The sequence below is a fragment of the Pezoporus flaviventris genome, unplaced genomic scaffold (genome assembly GCF_033815535.1).
Source record: "Pezoporus flaviventris isolate CSIRO_AGI_PZ_B2104156 unplaced genomic scaffold, CSIRO_AGI_Pfla_v1 ptg000097l, whole genome shotgun sequence".
NCBI lineage: Eukaryota > Metazoa > Chordata > Aves > Psittaciformes > Psittacidae > Pezoporus > Pezoporus flaviventris.
The window spans coordinates 6,266,297-6,288,292 of record NW_026892645.1 but is presented as its reverse complement, the minus strand read 5'-3'; the positions used below and the strand labels follow the sequence as shown (position 1 = coordinate 6,288,292).

The following is a 21,996-nucleotide window of genomic DNA, read 5'->3' as shown; positions in this document are numbered from 1 at the left end:
TGACTCCTTTGGGCTGATTTTTCTCTTTCACACACCAAAAGTCTGGAAGACAGCTGAGTGCATTATGCCAAGTCATCGCTGCACTGGAGCCTCTGCGCTCAAGTTCATCTGATGCAGAACTACAGAGCTTTGTGGCTGTACAGTTCCACAGGGCAAAAGACATCCAACGAGGTCAAAAGGATTCTTACACTTGAGGTATTACACTTTCATTTAATGGTCTATGGGTCTGCCAGCTCACAGAGTAAAGAGGCACAGCCAAGAGTTTGCCCCAGGGATTTCTCTATGGCTACAGCAGTCTTCCAGCTTTATGCTTGGTAAACCTTACAGCAGGATCTACCCTGACTTTTGAGGTGCACTATGGATCTATTTAGATCACCTGAAATAAGGCAGAGATGTTGCTGCTACATTCTTGATGCACAAACCCATAACCAAGGGTTACCGCATCTGATCACCTCTGGCTGCGTTACAAGGCATAAAGCAAGAATTTCTGCTACAGCTGCACTCCATCCCTGACTCAGTTTACAGAACTTGGACTCAAGTCCCTAAATAGAATGAGGGGAGACAGAAGCTGAGCAACTGGAATTTCTCTCCATTAGAGAAGGTTACACAGCTCCCACACTACATTTGTAGGCTCTATTTGTAGAAGGGGAAGAAAACAGGCAAGGAATTACCTTGGGAAGAGGCTCAGACACACAAAGGTGTTACCATTTTCGCCAGTTTTTCATGGTTTGCTTTCCTTTTATCTAGGAACCTCAGGTTTCCCTCCCAGAGTCATTGCTGGGGCCTCTGGTCAGCCCTTTTGAAGGGCCAGCACTAGGATCTGGTATCCATTCAGACTCAGTACTACAGACCACCCCCGGCAGTGTCCAAGGCCAGGCTGGATGGGCCTTGGAGCAACCTGGTCTAGTGGAAGGTGTCCCTGCCTTTGGCAGGGGATTGGAACTGAATCAGCTTTAAGGTCCTTTCTAACCCAATCCAATCTGTGATTCTATGACACTGTTCTTATTTGAACCTGTTTGATCAGTATCTGTATTCATGCTTTGGTTTCTTTGATTTCATGAGATTAACTTTCATTTTAGAAAGACGGGTTTCAAAATCAGCCCCAGCCACAGGACTTCAGGTGCTGGAGCCTTCTGAAAGCTGTACACCAAATACAACAGGAAACACAGTTGTTTCATCAGCAAGCACCACCTGAAGCCTGTTTGAGAGATCTCAGCTCCCCTCAGCCCTTGCAGACACCACAAAGAGGTCTTGGGTCTTGCCTAGAAGAAGGTATGCTAAAGTATGAACACAATTTATCACCTTAACCATCCTAACCACAATGTCTGGGCAGGAGACACAGTCACAAGCCTCCTTTCTGGCTGAGTGATCAAGGTTACATTCTTTGCTTTTAAGTGCTATGGGGGATTGTGACCTTGGGAATCCTGGCACACAGTGACAGTGCCTTGTGCCATCCCCAGTGAGGAAGCCTGCAATGGGACCCGACTGGATCCATGTGCTTCTTTCCCTATCACTGACTAGACAGATAATCCCTTCATGGGCTGCTGCTCTATAACTGCAGTGCAGCCAATCCACTCTGAGAGCCCAAACCAGGCCCAGGGGGGTAATTCCCCTCCCTCTTCCCTACAGCATGGTGAAATCTACTTGTCTCCATAGAAACAAATCAGTTTGAAGTCCACAAAGCTCCTGCATCCCTCACTGCTGTGCATCAGCCCCAAGCTGCTAAGGCTGAGAGATTTTAAGCAAGTCACTAAAGCTGTAAATCAAGAGTTTGCAGGAGAAACAAGAGGTACTCCTGCCATACAAAACTACCCTGCACAAGATGTCATTTGCTTCAGCGCATCTCTGCTATGAGAAAATTAATTGGGAATATCCCTTCCCTCCTCCATTTTGAGGGCTGACTTATCTGCCAGATCCCTCCCTGCAGATGGGTTAGCCCAGAACACGTGAGGATGTAGACCACAAATGGGAAAGGAGAGCACTCCAACTCCTCAAGGGCACTTGAGAGCCAATTTCCTCCTGGTACTTTTGCAGATAACTGTAAAGGGATTTGCTTGTTTGGAACTCTGCATTTCACTGCAGAGGATTACTCAGAGTGGTAGAGCCTCCAGTGCACTGCCTGATCTCAAAAAGTCACTGCCCATTATAGCAACGCCGCATTGACTCTGGGCAGCACTGCTGGGGGAGGAAAGAGTCTTGAGAGAGTGGAAAATCGCAGCACTGCTGCTGAGCAGCTTCCTCTGGGATCTTTTGGGTAATGAAAAATGAAGTCCTGGCTCTTGCCTTGGGATATCAAGGTAAAGAGTAACACAGCACTGATTCTACGTGACAGTATTGGGAACTCAAGGTAATAAGCAACCTGTTGGGTCCCAAATGGATGCAGCAATAAGGATTAAGGATTACATGTTTGTGGAAAACACAGCTTTGATTTCAAGAATTACAATCCCAGGAAAATGGGGCTGTGTTCACTTCTAATACACAAACATAACACTAGATCTGGGTGACAGTACTAGGATTCCAGGGGAAAGCAATAGCACTGCCTGGGTCCAGAGGCCTCCAGAGACACAGGAAACGCTGCACTAGCGTGATGTATTCTCTGCCCCAGAAGTTGTAAACCAGACCTTTCTGCTTGCCTTGCTGATTTCTCACCATCATAGCAGGAGAGCAAGCTTTCCTTTTGCTCCTTCTCAAGGATGGATGCCCTGGCAAAAAAAAAAACATCACGTAGATTTGTATCTGCAGAATCTCCCTGCAACTTCCAGGCAATCTCCTCAACACCCTAAAGCATCAAATTAGTCCAGTCCTGATGGCTGTAGGGGAGAAGCACAGTTAGTTACAGCAATAAAGGTAAACCCATGATCCAGCATCTTTGTCTCATTCTCAAGCTGCACTGATCTGTCATAATACTGCAGTAACACAGCTCTTTGGCACAAACAAACTACAGACAAATCCTGCCTTTGCCATAACAGAAGGGCTGCAGCCTTGAAAACCACAACCTGTACAGCACCTGCATCTTGAGCTGGGGGAAAACAAAAGGGTAAGCTGTACACAAACACTGGGAATGACTGATGGGAAGGCACAGCCACAATAACACCCTAGGATTAACATACGCTAAGACCCATGAGCAACAGGCTGACCTTGCTATTTCCCACCAGCAGTGTCTTAATCTGTCCTAGCTCTCTGGAGTCAGGCTGCAGTGTCTCGAATAAGGGCTGTCCAGCAGTAAAGGCTCTCCTGTTTTCAGGGATACCTCTAACTGTGCAGCAGTAACATATTCAAGCTATTCATCACATAGAGCCTCTAGATTAAAAGGGGGTTATCCCCATCATTGCCCTTCCCTCCTTCAGAGAAGGAAACCAGGTACAATGCCAAACGTAAAGACGCCAAACACTCATGGTAACTGTCAGCTTCGATTTCTTGTCAAAGCTCCACCACCTCTGGAATCGTGGTATTTGCTGCAAGACCCAAGAGAAGAACAAACATAGCTCAAGGCACATTACATCAGTGCAGTGCGACGCTTCCTGCACTCCCAGACAGCCCTGTGTGCTAGAAAAGGCAACAGTCTCCCCAGAGCTTGAATGCCATAAAGGGTCCAGACAACTGAAAGAGTTCATTGGGAAAGGCCAAATCACTTTGAGCCCACTAATACAAACCCAAGAGGAAGCTGTATGAGGAAAGGAGATAACACCTCAAGCCATGATGTGCTATGAATGGCCAGACATGGGTGGTGAGTTTATAAAACTGAATGCATGTACCCTGATAACTTATGTTGGGTCAGTGGTAAGATGCAGTGTTGTGGACTGGGAGGGAGGCTATTTCCCCTCCAGCAGGCCAGAGTTCTGTGGGGTAACTGAGTTATGCTGCACTCCAGCATCCTGATCAAACTGTCCCAGGTGCATGGTTGTCCTGCAGAAGGGATTTCAGATGCCAGCTTCTCTCTCCCTGCCTAGATAAGTATGCAGGAACAGTGCCAGGCTCCTGGCAATGCACTGCACCTCCGCAGTTTTAGATATAATTAGGATAACCCTGGCTTGGAAACACAGTGCAGAGGCATTGCTGCTTCATCCCTTGAAGTAAAAACAACACATGACTACTCAACACCTCTAGTGCAAAGTCAGAGGCATTAAACTCTACTTCAAAAAACACAAGCCATCTCCATTATACCAGAAAGAAAGCTGGATCAATAGTCCCAGAAGACATGAGTGCTTGACCTCCTAGCTGGTTCCAATGTGTCTGCCGGAGTCCTTTTGACCAACCACACACCTCACGTCCCAGGTAACATTTTTCTCTGGTCAAGAGTAGCATTGACCACAGGAGATGACAAAAGGGCATGTCTATTACAGATACACATCTACAGCATTTCTAAGGGAGCCTATGTCTTCATGGACAGCTTTCAAGGGCTTAAATTCAGAAAGCCGAGAAGGGTCAAAATTAGTGTTGCCTATTAATGGGCACTCCAAATCTACAGCAGAATTGTGGCATAATGACTTGGACAATCAGGCCAGGATCTTCAGCCTTCCATTCCTTTCCCTGTTTCCAACAGGTAAAGGGTACTTCCTTCCCCTGTTTCCAACAGGTAAAGGGTATTTCCTTCCCCTGGTATTTTCCCTTCACCCCTTCAAACCAATACTCTTATTTCTAACAACATTCGCTTTTGCCTGTCCAGGTATCCAGCTTGAATTCAATTTTGTCCAAACAGAGGATGGCAAAATATCAAGTGATAATGCACTGCTTCACTTGTTCTTTTGCAGTAAGTATTCCTTAAATATCGCTCTTTCAATAGTCTATACAAATTCATTCAGGAAATAGATCCCTTTCTCTAAGATGGGTTTGGAGTGCTGGGTAGTTTGCAGGCCTGGCATAACAAACATCTTGAATGAAAAGGCATAAACGGAGTAATGCTTAGGAACAGGAACATCAAAGTAGGACAACCCAGAGGGAAGAAGAATATTGCTGGCACCTCTGCTGAGAGCTGCACTGATGTAGAAGAGGTGACCTGAGCTTTGGCACTGGAGCTGCAGCACCAGCTCTGCAGTGTGACACATGTCATGCACCAGTCCCTGAGGGTATTCCGCATTTTGGTGCTCCAGTCTCCTCCTTACCTCCAGCTATAACCCCACTGCGACAGATCTCCTCTCAAGGCCATCACCACACTTAAACAATTCCCAGCTATTCATAGGGGAGCTTCTATTAAAAGTAAAAGCACAATCAGCTTAAGAAATAGCAAGAGATTACTCAAGAGATCACAGCAGCCTGAAAGAGAGAAAACCCAACACGTGTTTGAATCGATGGACCCCACCCTGACCCACACCAGTGTAAGTTCAGAGTAAATTATAAGCAAGTTAGTAGAGCTAAATAGCAGCATAAAAACTGTAAGGGTCAGAGAACTGAGCCAGATCCTACATAAGTTACTCTACATTTACACATGCAAAAGTGGCAGGAAGGCAAAGAGAAGGAACTACACAAAGACTGCAGGATTTTTGCCTTTAGGCACCTCTTTCCTTGTTCTAAGAAATTCAGCACAGCCTCCCCTATCCCTGGATCTCTGGTCTCAAAAGAAAAAAGGCAAATATAGTAGTTTTTTGCTAGTGCTCTCAAGGGTAACTTAGCTCTGCTATAAAAACATTTGCAGATGTTGAGAAGTGACTACTCAGCATCTCTGTCGATTTGTGCCCATTGATGCTTTGAGTTTAAACACAGCTGAAAATCTACTCTGAACTATGGCTGCAGTTTATGCTCAGCTTTTACACAGCCCCACAGCAACACTGCCTGGCTCTGCAGCCAAAATACCAGCTATGTCCTCTCTCAGGCATCCCATGTACTACAGTGGCCACTCTCGCATCAAGATGGGATCCCAGCAATTCTCATGTTTCTTACAGTAGTATTAACTCTTCACCCTTCAACACAGCTGCAACTATGGAACCTAAAGCCATAAGAAACAGGAAACGGATTGTTAAAGGGGATTGCTGAGGCAATACATTATTAAAATGGTATTTTCACCACCAGAGGCTCAAGTTCAATTCCCATTTCAGTCACAAGTGAGGTGCAGGGCTTATTCCAAACCTCATTTTGTGTAATTTATTGTTCATTACGACTAAAACAAGTATTTTAGCAGAGCTTATAGTTTTAGGACTGAGCTCTGATTTTTAGGAAGGGAAAAGCTGACAACAGAGGTCTTAGAAGTTTCTGGATTCTTTATACTTGAGCATTTACAGAGACAGCATCTTTTAAAGAAAAAAATATACCCTCAAATATCCATGTTAGAAATTGCTGGTTTCAGTACAAAAGCTACACTGCTCCTCTGTTAGCTGAATTGCTGTGGCCAGGGCTCTAAGAAAAGCCACACAAGTCACAAGACTTGCAGAAAAGTGGCAGAAGTTGGCAAGTTTGCTTCCAGTCAGCAAGACACAGCTTGAGGAGCTTGCATAACGTCTGCTTCCAAGATGTTCCCAAAAGCATCTTGTGTTGAGCTGCAAGAAGCTACTGACCAGGGACTGAAGCACCATCTCGCTTCCATTTGGTTGTGGCTGGGGCTGCCAAGGCTTTCAGAGCATCTAACATGGCAGAGAACAATCAGAGACACTGTTAGATCTCAGACTCTGGGCTCACTCTTCCTCTACTGTCTTGAAGAAAAGCACTTCTCTATTATAGTCAGCACCAGTCTAGGAGCTGTGACAAGCTTGAAGGTCATAGAGGAAGCAATAGTCAACAACTTCACTGTCTGTCTGTCCATCCGTATAAGGTGATTTAGGAAAACTACTGAGCCACTTTACATTTACTTATTATTCAAGTTTTCACTAACCAGACGCTGAAAACAAGAAGCTGGACATAAGTACAAAGTTTATTCGTTTAAATCTCTAACACTGTGCTCAGTTGCCAGTCGCAATGTTTTGATGCACTGCTCCTCAGTAAACGCTGAGATGTTGTCTCAGCCCTCTATTCCCAACCACCCCAATATTTACAGCAGTTAGTCCTAAGCAAGACAACCAACTGCCATGACTAAACTCCATCAATTCACTCAAAACCAAGCATGATGCATGCTTTAGAAGGCTCATAGAGAAATGTAAAGGAGGACAAATAGCTTCTTGGAGCTTTTCGGAACCAGCCCTGCTTGCAGTCTAACCAGACCATCTGGGTGTTTCAAGTCAGTAGGAGCAAACCCTTGGGCACACTCCTCTATAAGGCTGTGATACCCATCCCTGCTCTGAAAGGCTCTGCTCAAAAATGGAAGTGCTACCAGCTCATCTAGTGCAGTTTCTCATTTCCCAATGCTTTCTAAGAATACCATGACTCCTCAAATCCAGTATCTGATCTATGCCAGCAGCCAAAGGTGGCTGCCCCAGTCCCAAACTCTGCAGAGCAGACGTGACTAGCCATAAAACAAAGCTGCATGAACAGCTAAAGCTCTTGGCACACCAGTTATAGAGACAGGTTTTGAGGGCTGAGGCAGACATCCCTGTGCCACCCTTGCAGAGTTTTCATTTGTTGTTAGGAGAGTTTCCTACTTTACGGTTAACCTTTTCTAGTGTTATTTCAAGTGTCTACTCATGATATACACCTCCATGACATGAACAGCCTCTCCTTTTTACAGATGGAGAATGTGGTATAAAAGAAACTTAGTCATAAAGTAAATTAGTTTCAGTGCTGAGAACAGAACTCTATTATGAGGCTGAACATGCCCATCTGCTAGTATTTCTTTACCTTGAGCTTTCACTATCGGGATGTGCAAAACCAAGTCTGAGATCAGGAAAGGTAAGCTTCAAGAGGAATGAGAAGCTGTCCCATCAGCGAGCTGTTTTCCCCTCACACGTGACTAGATTTCTTTCTATTCTGAACTAGATTTCATTTCAGCTCTCCTCCCAACCGGCACTACTCTGACTCATACAGTTACAGATCTGCGAGTCCAAGAAGGAAAGCCTTACACCCAAAGATTTTTGGTGGTGTATCAAGGAAACACGTTCATCCCCTGCATAATACCAGTAACTTTCCTTTCACAGATGTCACCTCAAAGCCAATTTCACATTGGGCATACAGGCTGAACACTGCACGTTTCTAGGTGACTGCCCACCACCCCTTCAGTAAATCTTGTTTTGCCACTCAAATGAACTGCCTGAAACAAACATCTGACTCTTGGCTCACATGGGTGGAGCACACATGGGTTTGCTCTTGTCTAATAAACTCACTGCTCAAGGCATCATAATGAGTTTCACCCCAGCAGCTAGAGCACAGCAAGAACCCTTTTCTTGATTAACTTAGCCTAAGTGGTCAACTTCTTCCATTTCTCCTCAACGTTTCATTTTAAAGATGCCAAGAAATCCTCACTCTGAAGAATTTTTACTCACACTTGTATAAACAGGCTCAAATTTGAAGTACAAAGCAGGGACATTCAGTAACTCACCAGCTCAGGAAGGGGATTAGCTTCCTGCCTTAGAATAACATTTTCAGAAGCTGCCTCAGTAGGAGGTGCTGCAGACTCCCACACCTTCTATTTAAGTCTAGCAGAGTTCTGCCTGCTCAGAGCATCTGGAGAACATAGGTTCAAGGACTTGGCTTGGCATCCCCAACTAGGTATTGAACTTTGCCTTCTGAAAACAATTCGGAGCCTTTAAAAATAGAACCCCAATTGCATAATACTGAGCATCAGCTTCCAAAGTGGAGATAAAAGCCAGTTTCCTTTCCCTGGGTAAATTCTGATATGATCTGAGACATGCCATAAGGATCTCTTCCATGTGCATATAAAGCTAGTGGGCAGTTACCAGAAGTATGAGATCATCACTAAAGAGTTAAGCTGAAGAATAGAGTCAGACAGATAGATCTGCAGAGAACATCCAACCGCTGCTCCAAGTAGAACAGATATTAGACTTGTATTTATTTGAGCCAACCCACAGAACAGTAAAGCAAGTAGTCAGAGGACAAATGCAGGCAGACACTGCTGCTGCATCCACAGACATTGAGATTCCGAGACATGGTTTTCCTCCCTCACAGCTATCCATATTACTCCATGTTTTAACTTAATTATGTATCTCCTCCTAGCATTCTTCCTCCCACCAGTGTTTGCTCAGAGATTTCTTTTAAGGTAAATTATCTTATCTTGCAGCCTGCTGTACCACATTATTCACTCCCCCCAGTGGTCCAGATTCTCCTCCTTCCTCAATTAATCAGAAGTGAAAAACAGGTATTTTTTTTTCACTGAAGACCAAAGGCTTGCTGCCATTTGAATGACTATTATTTGACCACAATTTGTTTCTCTAAAGAGCAGAATCCTACTCCTGGCTCTTCTACCATCCTCTGCAACCCTACGTAAGTCAGCTCCCAAGCAATGCTTATGTCTTTAACCTGCAAATGCACCACAGGATTTGGTCAGCTCACAGATGTATTTATCATACAACTACTACAGGTCCATGACTTGCAATTACTCTCTGCTCACACTCTGGGCATGCAACTGTATCTCAAAGCAGATCAAAACAATAAAATAGAAGAATAATATTTAAGGAGCCCTTCTGTGGCCAGAGCAGGGCAAGTTAGTGAGTCTATCTTCTTACCCAAACCTGCCACTACAATACAGCACTGATGCACAGCACCCCCAGTACAGCAGACAACCTCAATCTATATATATGTAGCTATGGCTCTTAGGAGACTTAAACCTTCAATTCTCTTCATGGCACTCAAAGCATGTACTACAGCGGAAGCTTGAGCAGCTTCAAAGCACAAAGATCATTGACAAAACAGTTTTCCAGGAGTATCTGAACAGGCCAAGTACCCACAACACCGCATGCGTCCCTATAGGATCTTTCACTTCTAGATAGTTGCCAAATACTGCTGTTGGTCTCTGGAGGTATTTTGCTGGGGAAGCTTCCCCTGACAAAGTAAAGTACATGTTATCAAAGGCAACATTCCCTCATCGTATCTTGGGGGTGTAAGTATCTCTAAACGACTGGGGAAGACTGAGATACAAAAATAAGTTGCTATAACAAGTTATTATGCCTGAAGCCAAACTCAGCCCTGTGACTTCAAGATCTGGCTTTGCATTTTCAGTATATGATGCTGCAAGGCAAAACCACAGTTGCAGCACACACTGCCTGGTCTTGTCAAGGCAATTGCTGCAGCACAAGTACCAAGCTTAATACGTATTTATCCTTACCACTGCCACAGGCATTGCAATGCTGCATTTTACCTGCTTCTTTACCTATACTGAAATTTCAGTTTGCTAGGAGAGACCAAGTTAATACAACACAATTTCATTTAGGTCAGTTTCCTTCCAGGTAACGTATAAACATCAACTAATCCAGCATATACCATCAGAGTCCAATGACAGACTCCTAAGGGCCCCTATTTGGTTTGGGACAAAAAAAAGCTCCCAAGAGAGGAAGCTTTTGGGGTAATGTTCCAGCCTGGGGTCAAGTAAACGCTGATTCACTTCCCACACCTTTGGCACTGCTTTGCTCCCCTGACAAACGAGATGGTTTCACCTCCATTCAAGTCCTTCCACCTACTATTCCCAGTCCTTAGTCACTGCCTCCTCAGCAGCCCCCTTAAGCCATCTGTTCTCCAGAAGCCAGAGGTGCCTTGTTTTCTCCATGAAGCACAATGCAACTGTCCTTGCAGGGCTGAAGCAGTGCACTTCCTTAGATCAGCAAACAAGACCACAAGGTGCATTTACACAGCCATCTGAACACAACCCAGTGCTTTTGGGCTTGCCTTTTGTAAAGCAGAGGTAACAGTAATACTCCCACAAACCCAAAGATTTGTGTAACAGCACTCAGCTGTTTGAATTTAAAACAAAAACCAAACAAAACACACACTTCAAAGAATCACAGAATGGTTTGGGTTGAAAGGGACCTTAAAGATCATCCAGTTCCAGCCCCCTGCCACAGACAGGGACACCTTCCACTAGACTAGGTTGCTCCAAACCCCGTTCAACCTGGCTTATATTTGTTAGTTTTTAAATGGTAAAATAAGAGTAGCATGAACATGAATGCTTGTAGAACAGCTTTGAGGGATGTCTCATACATTCCCCCCTTCTCAGTCCTTTGGGCTCTCAAGTCAAATTAGCAATCCCACACACTTGGTTCTTTTCATCAGAGCAATTTGGCTGGTACTGGTGCCTGCCCTAAGACCTTCTAATTAAAGAAAGAGGGTAGCAGGGAAGTAACAACACCACAAGAATAGACTAAATGACCCCTGAGGGCCCTTCCAACCTGAGTTATAACCACACCAACAGGAAACACCTGGACCTGACCCAATTAAACTTCCTTGCAGTTCTGGGGCCCAGGACAAACCAGCCTACAAGAGATGTGTCACCTGTTTGGCTTCTACGTGGCTGCTCATCTCTTCAGTGATTTTAATCACCATTAGCTGGTATCCCCGTCACCATGCTGAGTCTCCGGCAGCAAAAGCACACATAGCAGCCACACTGACATCTGGTATTATAAATACAGGCTCTGCACTGTTGGATAATCTGTTAACAGCAGAGTAAGTGACACTGGAAGAGCAATTAGTAGTAACTACTAAGGCATCACGTTCAGGAGGAGAATAAAGATTTGTTTGGTAAGCCATGTAACTACATATTGATTGCAGTCAGCATCCCTCCTCTGTGCAGAGAGGTTTCCAGCATGCGTGGGATACAGTGCAAGGTGCCAGCATCAGCCCCAGGCTGAAATCCTGCATTGCCACAGGCCAGGTCTGTCAGTGGGGGCAAGTGTGCTGCCCTGCGGCATGAGCATGGCTCGATGGCAATTCGAAAGGAGCCCTGCAGGTGTTGAGCAGGGAAACCATCCCCTCTGCTGAAGTGTCCCCGTGGAGCACAGCAGTCAGTACCAACTGTATCAGCGTTTGTCCTTGCACATTCCCATCCACTCAGAGAGAAACTCATCAGCACTCACATTCAGTGTGCAGTCAGCAGCTGCTGAGCAATAGCTGCACCACCATCCTGGTATCAAGCTGGAGCAGTGACATATGTCATATCCACACTACAGCAATAGTTGTATTTGTACACAGTAGGCCTACACGCAATTCCTTCTGATGCCTATTCAGGCAAGACAAGAACCCCTCTCACAATTACACTGAGGAGCCACGCTTATTCTGGATACCATTTCCATAGCTCCTTATCATGGTTACCAATACCCACACAAAAAGAAGAGAAATTACACACTATAGCAGAGCCCCAACATTATTATAACACGACTGGGTTTTGCAGCAGATACACACACATTCTGTGGCAAGATGTCTCAAGTTACCAATCTCTAAACCAGCCAGCACTCAAGGGTATCAAATGGAGAAAGACCTCTTCACTCTGACATATCTTCCATTCCCACTCCAATTATTTCCTGTAAATGCTTTTCTACAGACAGGTCTCAGCTTCTGCTCAGGGGACCCTTCATTATTTCATTTTCTAAAAGCCACAGCACTATAACTTGCTGCTAGAAAGACGACTGATGGGACACAGCGAGGTCACAAGTTCTCCTGGGACAGCAGTCATCAGAAAGAGACAGAAAACAATTGGAATTCATTTCTTTTTCCACCAGGCAAGACAAAATCCCCGGTTCTCAGTTGGAGCAATGGAGACACAGCAAGGATTAACATATTCCCTTCCGTTTGCTTAGTCCAAAAGACAGGGGCAGCAAACCCCAATGCACTGGCTGCCCTTCCACAAGCCCAACAGCCACACATTACATATTACGCCACTGCAGCACTGACTGCATAGATGCTCTAGAAAGGATTTACGAGAGGAGGCTGCCAGTGCTTTGAAAGCATGAAAACAGCAGAGCCAACAGGTGAACCTGTTTTGCTCATGTACTTCAAGAGACCTATTTCCCCCTTCTTAGAAAGCTACAGCACAGCAAGCTTTTCCCTTTGGTGGCAGGAATTGTTATTTTCTTCCTGTGTCTATGGACAAATAAGTGGATACTCTATGACCTGAGTGAGGCTCAGTAAATTGTTCCTGCAATGTCCTTCCCCTGGCATGATTCCCAGCATCCCTGGGGGATACCTCTTGGACTGCTGGAAGTTAGCTAGAAAGGATCCCAAACTCTTTGACTGCATATCTATAGCAAAGAAAAACAGTAATCTTATTCTGACCATGCTTTCTTTGCACCAGATACAATCCCTGTGCTGCCTTTCTACTACAGACAGCGCATCTCGCACTCGGTGCTCGAGGCTACCCTTGCACAGGTCCAGAATTTGGGGCTACTTGCAGGGAAACAAGCAATTCATACACACCACAGACCCTTCTGATAGTAGAAAACCTTTGTAAGCCACCCGGCAGCAAACAGCTTAAAAGGAAAAGCAGCGGTAGGGGAAATATACCCAGTAGATGTGGTCACAAAAGCAGTTTGTTGGAAGAGGAAAAACCCACACAAGCATCTGACCAGGTACCACAGCAGTCACGGCTTCTCAGGCAAGTCTCCAGCGACCCATGTGCCACTCATAGCATAACAAAACACCTCGCTAAGTAAAACCTGGATATCACTGAATACCATTAATTAACGAGGCCAGAAACAAGCTGAGGAACACCCCCCTCCCCTCCTCAGGTGTTGTGTGTCTACACTGGCCCAGATAGCCAGGCAGGACGCGCTGCAATTGACTCAAGTTGCAGATGATGAATGCGAAGGTCACATGAAGGGAAAGCATCAGTATATTGCCTGTCACAAAATGGTAGCACGCGGGGATTTGAGCATATAGGAGGGAAACAACCCTGTCCTTCCTATAGCCTCCCTGCAGCTCCTGACATGGCATCCGCTATGGAGGACAGCGAGGCAGGGCTGCGGGAGGAGGATGGAGCAGATTAAACTTAAACACCACCACCACCCCCCACCTCGCCGCAGCTTCCTCCCTCCATTCCTAATGACAACATCCATGTATCAGAGCCCCGCCGAGGGGATACCCCAGCCCGGCGGCCCCGCAGCGAGCCGGGGAGGGGATGGGGCTGGTTCCCACTGACACATCAATCCCCTCCCGTTATGTAACGGCGCGGGTTGGGACACACACACACACACACGACACTGCGAAGGTGCTGCAAAAACGGGAAGACCCCGCTGCGGAGATTCCCCCACCACAAACGGGGAGCCCTCCAACGCTCCCCCCCCTCGCCCCTGCACCGCAGCGCCCGGGCGTCCTGCAGCGCTGCCCCGCTACCGCACTGCACACGCACCCCGGCGCTGTGCTGGAGAGCCGTGCTGCTGTGAGCCGCACTGCCCGCGCTACCCGCACCGCACCGCACTGCCCGCACCGCCTGTGCGTGCGGCGGCTCTGCCCGCGCACCGCGCTCTCCGCACACCGCGCTGCCCCTGAGGCGGCTCTGCCCGCGCACCGCACTGCCCCTGAGGCGGCTGTGCCCCTGTCCCCCCCCCAAGCCCAGGGCCCCCCGTTTCTCTCTCACCTCCCGACGAAATTCTCCAGCACAGAGCTCTTGCCGGCGCTCTGCCCCCCCACCACAGCGATCTGCGGCAGGTCGAGGTTGGCGTTCTGCCCGATGGCGGCGAAGGCGTCCTGCAGCCGGTTGACCAGCGGGATGAGATCCTCCATCCCGCGGTTCCCCATGGCTGCGGCGCGGCACCGGCTACTTCACACAGGCGAACTCACACCGCTCCCTTCCCCGCGCCCTCACCGGCGGCTCTCCCGGCTTCCGCCGCCCCGGCCGGTGGGCACCGGCACCCGTTCGCACCCCTCGCCCCGCTCGACGCCGCCCGGGCTCGGCTCGGCTCGGCTCAGCCCGCCCCGCCTGCAGACAGCCACGCGCCGCCGCCAGAGGGCATTAATAGCGCCGGCGCCGCGCTGCATGCTGGGAGTTGTAGTCCGGGCGGGCTGAGGTGGCGGGGGCAGCCTTCCCCCTCGCAGGGGGAAGCGAGAAGGCCAGCTCGCTTCTCCCGTCACCAGAGCAGCACAGGCTGTCCGCAGGCCTCGGTGTTTGTGTGGTGCCATGGCTGATTGACACACTGGTTGATGCACCAGCATGGCCCAGCCTAGATGTGCATGGCCCAGTCAGTGTGCATGCTTGGTTACCGTCCACGAGCCTGTCAAACTGGGTCAGTATCCCTGCGGAGTTCAGTCTACATCTACACAGCGCAGGCAACACACAGGGATGACTGGATGGGGCTTGGAGCAAGCTGCTCTAGTGGAAGGTGTCTCTGCCCATGGCAAGGGGTTGGAACTGAATGAGCTTTAAGGTCCCTTCCAACCCAGACCAGTCTGGGATTCTATGATTTGGTCAATGTACCTGTATGGTTTGGTTATTACACCACACAGTTTGGTCTTTGCACCTGTATTCGTCTGGTGCAGTTTGCTCTCAGAACCTGTGAAGTTCATTGACCCACCCACACTGGAGGGCTTTGTGTCAGGACAGCACTCACAGGACTGCCAGCATACCAAAACTACTTGGTATGATTGAACTGGATGTTTACAAGACATCTACTGTGCTTCTGCTGCTTCACCCCCATTCAAAAGTGGATGAGAAATGCATCCATTTCTGTTTATAGCTACAAAACAGTAGATGTTGCTGTGTTTGTTTTGCAGAAAAACAAACAAGTGCTTCCTTTTATGTGCTTTGTTTAAAAATCAGTTGTCTGCACTAAGAAGGAAACGGTTTGATTTTGTGTTTTTAAAAGGGCTAGGGTTTCAATAAGAATATAAAGTGAGGCCATATTTGGTTTGGAAGTACAGCAGTAAAAACAAGTGCTCAGAAAAGCAGCCGATGGCTAGCAGTGACTCAGGAGGATGGGGAACACTGCATTTCAAACACCCCTCAGTTCGTGCTACCCAGTGCTCTTGTTCACAGCTCAGAGAGAGCTGGGGGTGGTGGGGGAAAGGAATAACAAAAAACTGCAACAGATTTGGAGCTCTATGTTTTGTTTTTAACAGCAACTTTTTAGTTATGATGATTCCAAAGAAGATTTCACAGGCTTCCATCAAATGTAATCCATGCAAAAATACCTACCTGGGCGTACAGAGAGAGTGGAACTACCACAGAGGGGGTGGACTCGCCTCACTGCGTCAGTGAACATGCCCAAGAAAGGTGTTCTGAAAACATCACCAGTGTGCAGGTAAGAACACTGAAGGAACGGAAGGGAGCAGCTCCATCTGTAGGGGTAACACCACTGCAGGGCATACGTGGGCTGTTGATGCTATTTTTTCCTCTCAGCAAATTGCCCAATAAGTCTCAAGATACAAGCTTAAGAAACTCAATATAGACTGTGTCTTTAAGCATATGTGCAGCTATTCTGATAATTTATGTTGAAGGAACCTTTGTTTTTTTCCTTCAAAAATTGATAACTGTTCCTCACTGGAGGTCAACACAAAAAGAACAGTGGAGATTATCAAAGGCTTGAAGAATGATGTTACTTTCCTCCCTGGATCAGAGCTCATGGTCAGGGAACTTCAGGCTACAAGGATCTTTGAAGCTTTATTTGAAGAACTATAAGAAGAAAACTCTTTTTTTCTAGAGGTTACTGAAACCTGAAGTTCACCCACACAGCTCTGCTTTCAATACAGAAAAAGATTGACCAGCTGTGTCACTGCACTCATCTCGCATAATTTAAGAGTTGTACTAATAAGCCTTAATGGCCTTGACTAGCCTCACCTGGGACTTCTCCACACATTTGTAGGCCCAGGAGCTGTATTTAAGCTCAGCCCTGGGCAAATAGTTCTTGATGAATTATGGGAAAGTGTTGGTCTCTGGCTTGGTTGTGTAGTCCTATGTGCCTATGGAGTCTTTGATTCTGATTTCAGTTTGTAGGCTGACTTTCTAACTCTGTTTTATTGCTATAGATGTGTCTGGAGATCACTAGAGCTAATCTTGGTCTGCAGGTTTGTACCTCTGCTTAACCTTAGACCTGCCTTATTGCCACGCTGTTGCCTTAGGATCTGGACTTTCTGTTGAATCTAGCTATTATCTTTGGTCTATCCTGCTTGTCTCCCTTGGATGCCGTGGGGTTGGACACTGAGGGGCAATACCTCTTGCTCCTCTTCCACTGGGGAGTAGCCCTGCTCTTGCTGCTCCTGGACAACAGTGTTAACTGCTTAGCTAGTACATAGAGACTTGATGTTTTTCCTATTCTTGCCCCATACCCCACTCTATGGATCTATTCCTGCCTTTAATAATGCCACAAAACCGACTGTATTTGACTGTGGTATCAGTGTTTTCCTAACAATAGAAACATTAACCTATATTGTATTCTACTCTCTATTTAGTACTCTATGCATGTGTTTTTCTGGATGAGCTTACTCCAATCCAGAAATAATCTTTCAGGTTTATACCATTTTCTGGAAAAACTGAAATTAAACTAATCCATTTGTTTTGAGAAAGGTTTGTGAAAGAACTGTGCAAGTACAGTGTGTCAACAGCTAATATTTAAAGCTATAGAGAGAAAGAAAGGAAGCTCATGTTGCCAGTTAAGGAGCTGGTACAGCAGAAAGGCTCGTGCCTTCTCTTTGCAGGTATTCTTTCATGATGTTATTTGGTTTTATTTTCTGTGGAAATTGTGCTTAATTTTTGTGAAATGTGGTTCTTGGGGTGGGTATTGGGGATCATTGGTCTGACTATGGTCTCTGGGCAAAAGTGCACTGGAGGGATGGGGCAGCTAACAGGGTGCTCTCCAGGCAGACAAGAAAGGAAGAAAAGGAGTGGTGGAATTGGTAAAAATACGCAGAAATACTTGCAAATGTTATGTAGATTTATCATCAGATTGATACTAGTGTGAAACTGTGAGATGCACAAATTGTGCTCCTGCACATAAGCAGATGAGACCGCAGTGTAATGCCTGCAGCGTTACCCCTACAAGAACTCATTATTATTGTGGGCTCTAACTGCTTCTGCGGCAATTGTAATCACAGCCCAGAGAGACCCAAACTCGGGATCTGAGACAGGCGCTTGGTTTTCAAGAAGCTTTATAAACTTACACCTCCCACTGATGAAAATGAGAACTGCAGGCGCTCAAAATCGTTCCTAAAGCCTTCCATTTTCTCTCCTGCAAGAAACTGAGTTGCAAGGATGTTAGCAGCAAACGAGCCTTTTGATTTTATAATACTTCCCACTGTCATTTATGGAGCAGCATGAAGCAGTTATAAGAGGAAAACCAACTGTGTGATCATTCTCCATGGGAAATACTGAAAAACTACAGTGTCCTTTGAAATGAAAACAATTTTACAAACTGGTGTGGACAGGAAAAATCTATTTCTACTTTGGTAGAAGAACTTAAGATGTGAGCAAAGAAAACTAATAAGGATGCGAGATTCCCCCTCCCAAGATGCTATAAATATTTCTGGATGTGCTTTAATGTGAATCCCTAAAAATGAATGTGGGCATAACTGCATGTGTTTCTATGTATGGCTATCAACATAAGGACAGTTTTGTACACTGATTTTGTCACCTCATGCAAATAGAACTCCCAGTTTAGTTGGCATAATTAGAAATAGACACTTGAGTGCTGGATTCTGGCCCTCATTCCTTGCCCTTGCCAAAAGAACACTTTTAGTCCTCAGAGAAAAAAGAGGCAAAAAACGTGGAACGCCATCAGCTTACGATTCTCCTGGTTACCTGCAAACTGTTTCTGCTCTCTCCAGGTAGAGCTGTGAGTGTTCAGAATGTGTCACAGTGGGTTAGGAAGGGGATGTTCCTAAAAAATGTCTATAAAGACAGGTAAGAATTTAAATTGCATGTTTATAGGTACAGTTCCACAAAGAATCTGGGTTGTCACTGTAACAATAGAGAATACATTCTACAGCTGACAAGCAGTGGAACAAATTAAATGAAATTAGCCTCTTACATTTACATGACTATGTACAGCTGCCTATAGAGATAAAAACAATTCAAGTATTTTATAGGTACTTAAATGCTACTATCTATGCTACAGTATACAGATAGTAACGTCATTGATCTCTTGTAATATCAGTTGCTCAGAAATTAAAAGTTGATCTCTAATGTTCCTATTAGTTGGAAAAGCTGCCTGAAAGAAAAGCAGCCTTTAACTTCTGAGTTTTAAATCTAAAGTTTTCTTTTGTAAAAACACAGTGAAATACTTCCTCCTCTCATGTTCTGAAACAGGAAATTTGCTGAACTGGTCTGCAAATCCCTCAGAAAGAGGTAAAAGGTGGTAAATACAGTGTATGAGACACTGGGCCAGGTTTATCTTTAGTGTGGCTCCAAAAAAGCCAGAATACAAATAAGAAACTGAATGTTACAGTCCATTAGCAAAAGGATCTGCACATGATGTGAGCTTAAATTAACACTTTACTAGCAACAAAGCTGAGTTCTCTCTGCTTTCCACATCCGGTGAGATGATACAAAATAGCTCCTGGAATATATTTTACGTTGCGAGACTGAAAATCACTGATAGAAGTTGATTGACCATGTGGAAAAATGGGTGTAAAACCAGTATCTCAGTTTATGTCCTGTGAGCCTGCCCTGTCAATTAGGAAATACTTGGAATAGGTATAAAGCAATAGAACAAAGAGTGAGCGCAATGTCCTTGAATGCACACATCATTTTGCTTTGCAATGTTGCGTGGTGCTGCTTTCACATGTGTGAATGTAGCCTTCCTCCAGGGAAAAGTTGACAGGGAAAACAATGGAATTCTAGTAATCAATATCACCTGCTGAGAGCAGGTCTGATGAAACCTGACCAGTTTCTTTCAACAGATAAGCCCCAAAGCAGGAGGAAAAAGTTCTTTAAAGCTCCATATGCATTTTTCTCTGAAGAGTTTAGGAGGTTTAAAGACATTATGGTGAGAACTAGTTATATCCTAGTGAAATGGATGAGTAATACCACTATCCTTGCGGATTGCAGAGAAATTTTGGGCACCGCAGTATCCTGGCGCTGTCACTGAGAAACATTTGGATTTTTCAGAAGCTATGTGGGTTCAAGGGTTTCATACCAAGTCTTTTCCAAAGCGAAAATTAAAACATACAACTGCACAGTCCAGTCATGTGCTGGGAGCTAGAGATCTTTGGTTATCTGTCTACCTGATCTGGTCTCTGGAACAAATTCATACAGCCTAGCAATCCTTGGCTATATAATGCAACCCAGCTTCTGAATAAAAAGCATTGTATGGTCTGTCCTCTTGTCTGCAAGAAATTTCATAACCTTGATGTAATCATATAGAGTTGTAATGCAGGCTGCCTTACAGTGATGGTCCAACAACTCTGCTGATTATCTCTGTTGCAAGCTAATTTCTAGGTCATTTTCTTACCTTGAACTTTCACTCTTTCATTCATTCCTGTTGTCAGTGAGGCACAAGTTTTGCCTACTTATTAGGTTATTATTGAGTGATGATGTTGTCTGTACTTTAGCGCTGTTTTTAAGGTTCCATGTGTTCATATGATGTGTATTTACTACTGTTTACTAAGGAGCAAATTGCTTAATAATTGAAAGGGAAATGTTCATTGCAGGAAAAAACAGCTGTCAGAAGATGGGAGGTCAAGGTCTGTGGACCAGTGCTCTGTGGGCACCAATGCTAAGTAAGTACTGTCAGTGTAAGACACACTGTTCTATTGCCTCTAGTGAAAGAAAGGATCCTGGGCCAGTTTTTTGCACTGTTACCTTCTATCTCTGCATGACTTTCAAACTGAACAGTATGATTAACTGAATATGGAACCTTCTGGATTCAGTTAAACCATCTTTGGTAGGTGGGATGTTTGTCTGGCACATAGAGGCATGTCTGAAGATCAGGCTTAGGTTGATAAAGCAGCATGTGCCTTCACCTCCTACAGCCCTACCCCTGACTTGCATTGTGCATGCATGGGCCTAAATCCACATCCAGATCTGTGTTCAATGTAGCAGTGTGTCTACATATTTTACTGTAGGCTTTTTCCCATCAGTTCAGGCTGAATAACTTGTATATATGACCTTACAGAGGAAGGACTGATCTTTGAGGGGAGCCTCTAGACTATGTCAGAATATAATATCTAACAGTAGAAACCCTGCAGACTTCGTTATTCACATCTCATTGACACGGTGCTTTGTAAATTTACAAATGTTACATACAGAATCCCAGACTGGTTTGGGTTGGAAAGGACTTTAAAGCTCATTCAGTTTCAGCTCCCTGCCATGGGCACATGGGCAGGGACACCTTCCACTAGAGCAGGTTGCTCCAAACCCTGTCCAACCTGGCCTTGAACACTTCCAGGGATGGGGCAGCCACAGCTTCTGGGCAACCTGTACCAGGGCCTCACCACCCTTGCAGGCAAGAACTTCCTAGTATCTAATCTAAATCTCCCCTCTGTCAGTTTAAAGCCATTACTCCTTGTCCTGCCCCTACAGGCCCTTGTCCAAAGCCCCTCTCCAGGTTTCTTGTAGCCCCTTTAGGCACTGGAGCTGCTCTAAGGTCTCTCTGGAGCCTTCTCTTCTACAGGCTGAACCAGCCCAGCCCTCTCAGCCTATCTCCATAGAAAAGATGCTCTAACCCTTGGATCATCTTTGTGGCCTCCTCTGTATGTATGCCCTGGGATGTTACTTAAGCTTTCAAGCTTAACAGGAGAGCATTTCCTCTCTGTGCAGACAGCTGTGAGTGAGTAAGGGACTCTGCGCATTAACACTGCCACTCACTGATTAATATGGATGGTCATCTCCAAATTGATTATTGTAAAACCAGGATGGTATAAAAAGGCCCAAAGGAAAAATCAACATATGCTGCTGCATTGAAAATTATTAATGCTAACTGTATCACCAGTAGCTGCGTTCAGCTTACAATACCTTAGCTAACAAGCAATTCCGAGGCCTTTAATCAAGTAGTCTTTATTAGTGTGAACAATAAAAAGATAAAGTAAATCATTTCAGGGTGGATTCTCTGGAGTGGCCAAGAGCAGAAATGCATCATTATCCTTTCTAGGTTTAATATAAGAAAAAATGAGTCACAGTGTATGTGCATGTAGGGGCTGTGTGTACTAAATACCCTAAAACAAATTCACTTACAGAAACCAGGTGCTGCAGGAAAGGTTTTGCTGCAAACTCTCCTTTCCCCCAAAGGATGGACCTGATAGAAAAGTCATCTCAGCTTACAACACAGA

General features: G+C 45.5%; 1 protein-coding gene and 1 long non-coding RNA gene across 22 annotated transcripts in view; one reads left to right on the top strand and one right to left on the bottom strand.

Annotated features, from left to right (window-relative positions):
* The window catches only part of DNM1 (dynamin 1), a 64,546-nt gene extending 49,837 nt beyond the window's left edge, over positions 1–14,709 (bottom strand). For 12 of the 21 annotated variants that reach the window (XR_009747470.1, XR_009747471.1, XM_061476728.1 and 9 more), the window contains exon 1: positions 14,378–14,708. Coding sequence is in view for 12 of the 21 variants with exons in the window: in XM_061476728.1 (XP_061332712.1) it covers positions 14,378–14,538 (161 nt within the window). In the remaining 9 variants the exon portion in view is untranslated. Of the gene's footprint in view, positions 1–14,377 lie in introns of all 21 variants that reach the window. The other 9 variants (XR_009747476.1, XR_009747472.1, XR_009747475.1 and 6 more) reach the window with 1 other exon arrangement.
* On the top strand, positions 1,097–11,565 carry LOC133281368 (uncharacterized). Its single transcript, XR_009747490.1, has 3 exons — positions 1,097–1,272; positions 4,667–4,750; positions 11,260–11,565. It is a non-coding gene; the product is annotated as an uncharacterized LOC133281368 (long non-coding RNA).
* Positions 14,710–21,996: the final 7,287 nt, after the last annotated feature.